We start from the raw sequence: 11,397 nt of genomic DNA, 5'->3' as shown, positions 1-11,397 counted from the left end.
TGCACCTCACCCCCACCCTAACATTACATCGGCATCACAGGCCTATCCATCTCATTGACAGGTCGATGGCGTCAAGTGCCAGGGGGTGTGACATTGCTGACACTGGAGTGTGCCCTACACACACACACACACACACACACACACACTGGGATGCATTTGTACTTGATTGTAACAGGATTGCACAACTCTCTCTGGCTCCCTTTACCTCCTGAAGGGAGTTAGTCTATATTGAGTTTCTTGACTTCTTGCTTGTTAGATCAGCATATATCACCATGTTCATCAAATTACGCTGAGAGAAAGAAACTTCTAAACACCGCAGTGCTGTCCAACCCAGCAGTCTTGTAGTAAATCCTAGTTTTGAGAAACTAAGATGTTATTTATTTGGTGTTATTGCTGTTTCAGAATCATGTTTATTGACTATGGTTATTTTTTTTTAATGCTGTAGTTTGTAGTGGTCTTGTATTTCTATGTCATTAGTCTTTTTTATTTTTATTTTGTATTTATCTCTGTGTTAATTAGGTGGACAAAACATCAGAAAAACCTTTCAAAATTATGTAGTCTGACCCAACAACATTCATGAATCACATAGCCTCAAAATGTACTGAGTCAGCACTAAACTGTTTAACTAGGACTGCATCATACATGTGTTGGTGTTTTCTGATCATCAATTTATATTCTATTCTATTATTCTATTATATTCTATTTCCATAAAGAAAACATTTGTTGTATTTTGTATTTTGTTAAATATATGGATAGTTTTTCCTCAGGTCTATAAAACTTATTCAAAATGACAATTTGGGAAGGTAAAAATAACTCTTTGCTCATAGCTGGAAAATATAAAACCCAAAGGGACCCAAGTTAACTTTGCTTTGTTTTAAAGCATCACAAGCCTTAGAGACAGGACTTGACATGTTGTCCATGTGGAAGATTTAAAAGTGTAAAGACATGAACATTAAATTGACTCAGATAACTGATATACTTTGCTTATTATCAATAATAAAAAAAAGCAAGTTTTGTTAAGTGTGATGTTTTTGTACGGCGGGAATATCACTTTTGAAGCACTTGACTGACTCTGCTGAAAGTCTTCACAGTTCGTCCGTTCAGACAGAAATTGAAATCATCTCTACCTTGATATACTGTATATACTCACTCTCACAAATAATGAATGTGCTCTGGGAAAGAAAGCACACATTCATGCACACAGCAGTATCTCCATGGGGCTTGTTAGGGAGTGAGGTTATCGGTTGTGTGCCAGACTCCAAAGGAAGCAGAGAGATCAGTGTGCTGATGGACAATCAGAGGAAACTGACCGAGCAAAGAAAGAGAGAAAGACAGAACAGGTTAGTGAGCAGAGAAATCTGGCTTGTTGCTGGACCGCTGCAGTGTTTTCTTTTCTTTTTTTCTGTACAGTCTGAATCATTCAATATTTAAATTACGTTTTTTAACAGATATTTCTTGCACACAAACACACGCTACTGCCAGAGGACATTGGCTTCCAGTGTTTTTGGATTATGATACTGGAGTGATGGGCCAAGTTGTGTCTTTTTCAGGACGTGGTTATATGTGTGTCGGCTTGTGCCTTTGTGCACACATGAGGCAGAAAGATCTGATTTCTTTCTCCAGATCTGTATCTGTCCTGAATGTCTGTTACTCTGCCATAATTATTTGGAGAACATGAAAAAATATAATTAAATACAACAGTTCGTAGTTTTCTTTCCTTTAACTTTTTTAGAACTTCCTGTTATTGTCCTGTTTTTGCAGGTTTTACATAAAAACTTCTTCATAAGTTAAACCAGTGATGTGTTTAGGACATGAGAACAAGGCCAAGTGCTTTTTCCAGACAATTAAACAAGATATGTCACGTTTGACGATTAAGGAGGGCTGGAAGGCTTTACTGTAAAATGTCCCACTTGCAAACTGTAAATGTTGCAAGTTCTTATGCTGTAATGTTTGGAAGTATTGTAACAAGACCTGAAAAACTAAAATCATCTTGACAATAAAAGCCTTAAGTGTGTTGCAGAAGTAGCACACATTCTAGTAAAGTCTTTGTACCTGCAGCCTGCACTCCAGGCACGCTCCTGTTTTTCAACCTCAAAACACTCTTAAATACCTTTTTGGCATGTTGTAACAGTATAAAGTCAACTTCTACCTTTTCTGGTAGTTTTAGTGTCCACGTATAAATTTAGCATCCCACAGAGAGTGCTTATGAAACATGCCCAAACTGTGCAGTAACTACATTCTTCTCTCCTTGTTACAAATTGTGCTTGAGCTCTGTAAACACCGGTTGGCTCTGTCTGTCTGTCTTTCTGTCCCTCCATCAATCCATTATTCAATCTCTCGGTCTAAGGAGGAGAGGGAGGTCTTTTTAGTTTGAGCGTTGTGATGTTTTACAAGCATAAATCCTGGTTTCGTTTTTGTGCACGGGGGGTGGGGGGGGGGGGTGTTGGCTTTGTTTTCTGCCTTAAAACACAGCATGAGAGCTGTTACTAAATAATGTCACCTTAGTTCATCTGTCATCAGTGAGTTCTGTGTTTACTTTTTTTTTACTGGTTTACGTCACTTTAAAATGTCTGTTTTTATTAAATAATGGGATAGGATCCAAAGAGGGTAAAGATAAAACCTCACAGTTTAATTAGTGATTAAATGAAAGTATTGTATTGGTTATGGTTTTACATATAACAGAAAACAGTAGATATAAAAGGGAGGCATTAACTTTCCTTTGAGAATACAACAAATATGCATAACAGAGTGTTTAAACCTCCTAAACTAACGTATTATTCTTTGTCAAAGGTGAGCAGGTTGTATATGTTCTGGATATAGTTTACACAAAAAGCAGGCTGAGAATAATGAAATATGTATGTATGTGTGGTATTTCAAAGGCCAACGGGAAAGCGAAACCATTTGGGAGAAGAAGAAGTTTATATGTTAAGCCAACTGCATATGTTTGTGTTTATTGTTGTTTGTAGTTATTTAGAAACAAAAGAAGTTTCACCAAAACCCCCCAAACTGCTTGGAAGTGTAACACTAATGTGTGTCGAATTAGATAAAATACACTCTTTATTTCCCAAAACACATGTGGTGAAACAAAACTTTCAGACTGTCTTCTCTGGTCCCATTTTCAGTGATTTTCAGTCTGTTCAGAAATAACCCCCAACATTAAACTGGATGTTTTTGTACCGTAAAACTACTTCTCCTCTCATATTTCTTTCTTTCTTTTCATCGTTCTTGGTGTAGTTTTATGCCATCATGGCTCACAACACCAGATGTTATAATTTTCCTTCCTTGTCTCCTCTGTTGTCTCCTTTCTCCAGACTCATGCTCACAGCTCGTTGGTCTACCTGGTGTCCCTTCTGGGCAGCATGGAGCACAGCTTTCACCACACACTGCTGCTGGAGATCAGAGCTCTGACCGACCGTTACCCATCTTTGCTGGGAGGCTGCGGGAAAGACATCTACAGGATGAGCAACTCGTTCACTTCTATAGCCCGACTGCTGGGGAGGAGGCTGGAGGAGAGCACGGCCATGCACTGCAGGTTAGGAGAGACACACTTACAGGGAATGAGAGTGTTGTGTTTTACTTTTGTTTATGTACACACCTATCCAGAATATCCATAAATCCAACCACATGTACGGTCAAATAAAGGCAAAAGTAATGAGACACGCTTGATAAAGTGAATCTGTGCATTCATAATCAGAAATGTTTGGTGCTGATCTGACAGCAGATATTCACTTGGTTTGGGATCAGAAGGAAAAAGTAAATTTAAGTCATAAAACCTGCATGTAGTTCCTGCACTATTTCCTCCCATCATTTAAATGCACTTTTTTCTTGACTCATGTGGTCCTGCATGAACTTCTGTATAGTTTTGCCTCTGGTCTTGTCACAGGTTTGAAGTTGGAAAAAGGTCATGTACTTCACTTCGTCAGCCACGATAACTGTCGTCCTGAGGTTATTTGCTTGTGTTTTAAGGCCCCTGTCAATCAAATCTGATTACTCCAAACACAGTTCTGTTGAAGCAAATTTCATTTGTTTTTAATGTAATGTAAATAACAAAGGACACAGTACTCAAGTAGTAAACAACTGGATTCAGGAGCAGAATAGACAATGAAATCAGTATTAAAATAAAAAATAAAATGATTTCAATACTGAAATGCTAAAAAAGTAGTGTATTTATCTGTGAGTAGTTAAAACTTGCACAAAGCCAAGAGAATACACACGGAGCCAACACATTTAACAGATTTATTAAACTCAAATCTTAAAAAGCTGCATTTGTAACAACATAATATTATTTATAGACCATCAAAATGTTTTACTCACAAAACTGTGATTGTTTATATTAAATTATGTCCTCCAGTGACTTTCTTATAATTGCTATATTTAAAATAAAGTAGAAGTCACGTAAAGTGCTTCAAAACGCATTATGTGTGTGTGTGTGTGTGTGTGCATGTGTTTGCGTGTTAGTGAGCATAAGTTGACTGGGATTCATCTGGCTGCACTATGGGAATGACATGCACAGCTCTTTCCAATAAGGGAACATTGTGTGCAGGATTGGAGGCTTCCAAATGCTTTGCTTGGGGTCCTCTGGAAGAAAGACAAGAGAACAAGGGACTGAGAGAGGCAGGGTGGTTTATTAGTGAAAGAAGAGGGGGTGAGGGCAAAAGAAAAACAACAACAGGGCAGATTGAAGTCCTCTTTAGGAAAACAAGTGGACTGTTTAATGAAGTTATAGAGGCCACTCGCGCAAAAACAAACATGGACAGAAAGAAAGGGAGCGAGATGGAGGGAGGGAGGGAATAATTAGTTTGAATTAGAGAGCAAAAGAGAGGAGACAGGCACCACAGTGAGGGACAAAGAAAAACAAAGCCAAAGAGAGAGGGAGAAGGTGAGATGTTGCCAGCAAAAGAGGGAGAGAGGGGGACACATGGAGTGAGGGACACCGAAATAGAGCCAGTCATCGTGAGAAAGCGAGAATTACAGGAAAGCTACCCAGAAGGGGAGGGAGGGAGGAAGGGACGGGGAGAGTAAGGCGACTGAAATCCATCCAAATGTGTCTGTCCAGCTTCATCTCACGTGCCCACCACCTGCAATCTAACCCTTTGCCCTGTGTGTGTGTGTGTTTTACAGGATGGACGAGGCGTGCCCGCCGTCTCCCTGTGTATCTCTTCCAGGAGGAGGAGTTGGGTCAGAACAGCTGCTGCAGGTCAAGATCCAGGCCTTTGAGGAGAAAATGGGGGGGGAGGGGGAAGAGGAAGAGGTGGAGGAAGAGTCTCCTGCCCTTCAGCGACGCTACAGCCTGAGCCAAGCTGTCAGGGAGGAGAGGAGAGAGATGAGATTCAACAGGTCTGTAAAATAAATTAAAAATTAAACCTAACCCTGGACTAGCAGATAGAATTTTAATTGTTAAAGGTCCAGTGTGTAACAATTAGGAGGATCTATTGGCAGAAACTAAATATAATATTCAAAGGTATGTTTTCATTAGTGTATAATCACCTGAATATATAGGAATGTTTTTGTTACCTTAGAATTAGCCTTTCCATGGAGTCCGTCATGTTTTCCGTTGGCTGTAGTGTCTCCTACACACTTTACAGCTCGCTCTCATTCCCAGGTTATACAGACCCGAGTAGTGTTCAGTTATTTGCTAGATGCCCCTAAATCCAACACACTGGTCCCTTTAAGATCTATTATTTTGCAGCACTCTTTTTTTTTTTTTAAGTATATTTTTGGGGCTTTTATTGCCTTTATTATAGTGACAGCTGAAGATAGACAGGAAAGCCGGCGGTAGGACGAGGGAGAGGATGGAACAGCACAGCAACAAGGGCCGCAGGGGTTGGCCATTCGAGACTCTGGGCCACTGCAGCAAGGACTCAGCCTTGGTACATGGGTCGCCAGCTCTACCCACTGAGCTAACCGGGCGCCCTATTTTGCAGCACTCTGACTGTTATTCATGGTCTGTCGTAGGTCAAAGAGCCTGGCCCTCCACGCTGTGCGCTCTCGCTCCGTCAACTCAGATGGCGGGGAGGACGGTGAGGGGTTGGAGCCAAGCCCAGACAACATCTTCTCCAACACATTAGTGAATTTGCAATCAGAGAACGAGGAAGCACCGCCTACTGAGGGGAAGCTGGCGGGTGATGGCTCCATGTCTGCCCTGGACAGAGGGGTCGTAGAGGCTGAGGAAGGTCAAAGCAGGGAGAAGGATGGAGAGAAGGAGGAGCAGGGGGAAGCCGACAGGCTCCTTATACATTTAAGAGACAATATGGAGACGATCAGAGAGTTCTGTAAAGACATGGTGCAGCAGATCCCCACACCAGAGCAGTGTGTGATAGAAGGTAATGTGAACATGATGACTGGCTTTGTAAGTGCGTGTTTTCTCTCAAATAATTGTATAACAGCGTTGTGGGTTATAAAAAGGTACACAGGGAATCATAGGGAGGGTTTGTGTAACCTGCTGAACTTGAATGAGATTACAGTCAGACTTTTTGGCTGGGGCTGATTAATGATGGTGTGAATACGCCTCCTCTTCCCCTCTCTCCTTCCCACCTTTTCTCTTTGCCTAACATACACATACATACAGATACAGCTTTGCACATCAGTCATTAGTGGGTTGATTAGTGTCTCTTGAGCCCCTATCGGACAGAGATTTATTTCTCTAGGTTTTAATATTGTGCAGATTAGTGATTTTAATCCCAGCCAGAGGTCATATGTGTTTCCTTATTTATTTATTTAATGGACTATTAGCCAAAAAAGGTTCTTGGATGGGGTCTTCGTTTTAATGTGATTTCCAGCAGCAGGGCGGTGTATGTTCGATTGACCGTGGCCATGGTTATCACAGAACATTTTACCCACTGCAACTGTATGGCTCGCTGATGTGTTTTTTAATAACATCTCTTTTACTATAATCAATTTATTGTATTTGGTCTTTTCATGGGATATTCTTTGACAAAAAAAAAGCGTATTTACAGTCGTGTCCTTCCATCCAGCTGTAGAGTCCAGTGAACTCTGGAGTGACAGAATGTAGCCAAACTCTATGGGGTAAATGTCATGGAGCTAATTTGTTAATAGAGAAATTAATTAAGGTATGGAGGCAGTGGATTGTTTTGAGGTGGGCAGGGTCATTATATTCAGTTACATCTATACAACACAGTCAGCTTAAAGTACAAACAGATGAATGTTATGCATGCATTTGTAATATGCTCGAAGCACATGTATGTATGGGTGCAGTTTCTGTTTCTGTGTGTGTGTGTGCATGCTTTCATACCAGACTTATAGCAGTGCTCACTGAGGTCAAGCAGTTCATGAAATGAGAAACCTCTTACGTCTCCAAACTAATCTAATCTATTTTCTAAAACTTTGTAATCCATTTTCACATTTCCCGTTTCATTCTCATATTCAGCAGTTTGATATTTTATTTTCATTCATGTCTTATGATTTCTGCTTGTTCCAATTCGATTTGCTTCACTTGATTTAGGATTTCATTGCCATCTTTTAGCTGTGCCTGTCATCACCATGTCTATATTGAATCAGATCTTTTTCTTCCTACTTGATCCAGGCCCCTCCCGAAATGATAAATCTTAACGTTATGTGACACATAATTTCAAGCAACACAAACCTAAAATATGTAGCAATACATTTGAACATTTGTCTTGCATATAGACAGATTTACACAGAACTCTGAGACCTTACACACCTGTGGTGTACGTGCAGACATCCACGTGCACACATCACTTCACACTTACGTACATAAATAATTGGACAGTACAGTCCTTTCTGTGTTCCTTTTTCTGAGCCATCTGCAGCAGTGAACCCCGCCTATGGGGACACGGCTTCAATCTTTTGAACATATTAAGCAGATATAAAGGTCACACACACACACACACACTACACTAGATTCAAACACGACACAAGAAGTGATGATATTTTGATTGACAGGAGGGGATGTTTTTGCTCCGCCACTGGCCAAAATGTTATTTTAACTAAGACGCAGATGCCCAGGAGTATACAAACACACACACACACAACACAACACAACATCACACACAACACACACACACACGTACATACACACTTAAAACAGGAAACAAGACATAAAATAACAAACTCCTCCTTTGGCCTCTGATTAATTGATTAAATCTGAAAATAAATGTAAATAAACGATTGTTAAACACACACACACACACACACACACACACACACATTGATTACTCATCTCATAATTGGTGCCTTGCATTCGCTTTCTTAGTATTAAGTGTCTTAATGAGTATCAACCCCAAGGCACTTAGTATATGATGTCACAGGTGGTCTCAGCTGGATGATGTCATCATGGTGCTGGCTGACCCACACATCTGCTGCTCACCCTCCATCTCAGGGGATGAGGATTACACAGAAGAGTGCACAGGCACATGTATACTAGCACTGAATGGCTCAGGAAGAGCTTCTACCCTGAGGCCACTAGGATCCTAAATGAGGACACTGCTGTAGTTTCCCTTAGTCATTAACGTGTGTTGCAGATAGCCAGCATAGCTTCAGAGTTTTTACTATGAGTGCCAGTTTAAGGGAATAGTTTGATTCCTTTGGATTTGGGAAATGCACTGATTTGCATTGTGGCAGAGAGTTAGATGAGGATATACCGCTCTCATATCTGCCAGTAAATATAGAGCTACAGCCAGAAGCCAGTTGGGTTAACTCAAAAACAATGAAAACGGGAGGGAAACAGCTAGCTCTTTCTCTGTCCAAAGGTAACTTTTTTCCCCATCCGTGTGTAAAAAAACAATTTGCTGTAAGCGGTTGCCAGTGGAGACTCCATTGTAGATGGAGCTGTCATTTTTTTGTCTGTATATACAGCCAGCTGTCAAAGATCTTACAGACAAATATGTTGCATCAATAACAATTTTATTAGCTTATGAATTTCAGTGTGCATCCAACCTCTCATTTTCCTTTGCATGCTGTTTATTGTCCTGCACCTGCACCCAACGAGGGTTTGGTTGTGCACACTAGTCACCTTTTTTTTGCTTTGAGTGGTATCAATCTTCTCATCTAACCTTCCACGACTGCTTTAAAAGACAGAAGAAATCCCAAATCTATTTAACTATCAAACTCAGGCCCAGCTGTGCTGCAGAGAATTCATTTTACATGGGTATCATAGAACTAAAAAATACTACAACGAAGCACTCCAAAAAGTAACCTTCAGTGTTTCATTTTGATCTACCAGATGATAGCCATGTGAAGCAAGTTTCTTCTCTTTGGCTGAGAGGTGGGAGTTCGTGGGAGGTGCTGGTGGGAAGAGAAGACATTTTGATGATTATGAGACTCAGTGTCCTTGCATGCTATGAATCACTCTGTAAATATGTTCCCAAGGTTACACAAGTCCATATGTGCAAGAGACCGAGAGAAACACACAGAGAAAGGGAGCTGACTCTGCTTTTGCTCTGGAATTTCCATTTAAGATGGGCACATGGAACATCTGCTAAATTTGAAGGAATTTGCCATTTTTATGCGTTTGTGTGTCTGTGACAGATTCAAACAGAGGATGTGTGGCCAAGCTGTCGTTCTCCTGTCCTCTTAAGGGCCATTACTGTCTGTACGCCAAGTCCTGTTTCAACCTGACCAGCCGACAGCCTCATCTGTGGATACACATCATGCTGCTACATCTGCAGGTGCATAAACTGGAACACACACCTGTAGTGCACATAATGTGTCATTGTATCTAAAAGCATGTATACACATCCAGAAACTTATTTTTTGCTCATTTCTTTCTCCAGAATGGCTTACTCCATCTTTAATCTGGTTCTGATATATTTCCATGCTACTTTTTATGCTCACTGGAATAGTTTTACACTGTAGAAAATCTTGACTTCTTCTCGTTTAGCAGTAAAACCAGAAATATAAGTTTAAATTGAATGTTGATATTAAAACCATCTTATTTGGGAATCTATGCAGAACTGTACAGATGAGGAATATCCTGCAATACAAAACTTGATTGTATTTCTTTTCCTCTATCTCTGTCCAAACCATATTCTTTGTTTTGTGTAAAAGTTTTATTGATTTTTCTTCTCTCTCTCTCATGATCAGAGCAAGTCCAGCGTCCCACTGTGCTCCAGGGACGAGTGTGTCCAAAGACTTGCTTCTCTTTGGGAGAAGACACAGATGAAAGGAGCTCACAGCTTCCCCATGGCCATGACACAGCACATCACGCCACACAGGAAGGTACTGGACCACAGTGTGTGTGTGTGTGTGTGCGCATGCTGCTTAATCCTAAAAGCTATCTGTCTCCAGCATCGAGGATAAAATCATCTGTTGTGAAAAAAAAAACTCTCAGATAGGTCAAAGTTCAACATCCACTTTGTTTAAATTAGGAATTCATTAAACTGACATTTTTGTATACAAGGCCTCTGCTTTCCTCATCCTCATCATGTCTGTGTGTGTGTGTGTGCCTGTGTCAGTGTCTGTTTTTGTAACGTGTGGGTGTGGGTGGTGTTCCGTGTGTTGCCCCTTCATAATGTGACGAGCTAAGTGGTCGCTGGGAAACAATTAGACCCACAGAGAAAATACAGCTGTCGTTTGTCTTTCTCTAAACGTGTGTTATAGCTGCAATGAGAAGGACCTGCTATGGTTACCATATGGAGCCTGAACATACCCAGTTATTCATACACACATACACACACACTTAGGAACTACACTGGGCTGGAAAACTCATGCTGTGTGACACTAAATGGTTCAAACATTGTCGTAAACTTCTGCTTTTACTGTTTTCGTTATCAGTCTCCAGTAAAATCTCTGATTTACCTGCTCAGTCACCATTAAATATGCTTCCTGCTGTTCTCAATTGTACCTTAAAGGAATAGCTTTACATTTGAAACTATTTGCTTGCTTCAGTTAGAGTCTTGTCTATCTCTTCACGTTAAGAAGGGGCCAGAGAATTTGGCTTAAATGCACTTTCACATCCAAGCAGCCACATACAAAAAAATACCTTTTTAGCATCATATTAAGTTCCTCTTAATAAGATGTAACGTCAGTTCTCCTTCATCGAGCTTTGTAACAAATTTTTCCGTCCATGCGAAGTTACTGTTAGCCAACCACAAAAGTCAGTGTCAGCACTTTTTCAAAGTAAAGGCGTACCACGGCCTTCATATTAAAATTTATTTATTGTGAAACACATGCAGGAAGCGATGAATGTTTGGCAGCAGCTTTACACACTGCTGCAAATCATGGGAGCAGAATGTAAGAACTGTATTTAATGTGCATCAGTGACGTTTGGTGGATACCCAGTCGACTTTATAGGTTCAGTTTTGACACAGATAGCGATCCAGTGGACCTGCCAAGTACTCTGGGTAGACTCACAGGATGATAGCCTTTTCACATCTCTTTTTTTCTTTATAATGGGTTCTCAGTCTCATTTTCCAGGAA

General features: G+C 40.6%; 1 protein-coding gene across 1 annotated transcript in view; it reads left to right on the top strand.

Annotated features, from left to right (window-relative positions):
• The window catches only part of veph1 (ventricular zone expressed PH domain-containing 1), a 70,191-nt gene that overhangs the window by 36,822 nt on the left and 21,972 nt on the right, over positions 1-11,397 (top strand). Inside the window, exons 7-11 of the mRNA XM_035680059.1 lie at positions 3,312-3,532; positions 5,122-5,337; positions 5,956-6,323; positions 9,508-9,647; positions 10,063-10,197. Of these exons, the coding sequence (XP_035535952.1) occupies positions 3,312-3,532; positions 5,122-5,337; positions 5,956-6,323; positions 9,508-9,647; positions 10,063-10,197 (1,080 nt within the window). The remainder of the gene's footprint in view (positions 1-3,311; positions 3,533-5,121; positions 5,338-5,955; positions 6,324-9,507; positions 9,648-10,062; positions 10,198-11,397) is intronic.

The sequence above is a fragment of the Morone saxatilis genome, unplaced genomic scaffold (genome assembly GCF_004916995.1).
Source record: "Morone saxatilis isolate NCDOM2014 unplaced genomic scaffold, NCSU_SB_2.0 Contig8, whole genome shotgun sequence".
NCBI classification, from domain to species: Eukaryota; Metazoa; Chordata; class Actinopteri; family Moronidae; genus Morone; species Morone saxatilis.
Note: the sequence above shows the minus strand (reverse complement) of the source record. Positions and strands in the feature narration are given on the sequence as shown.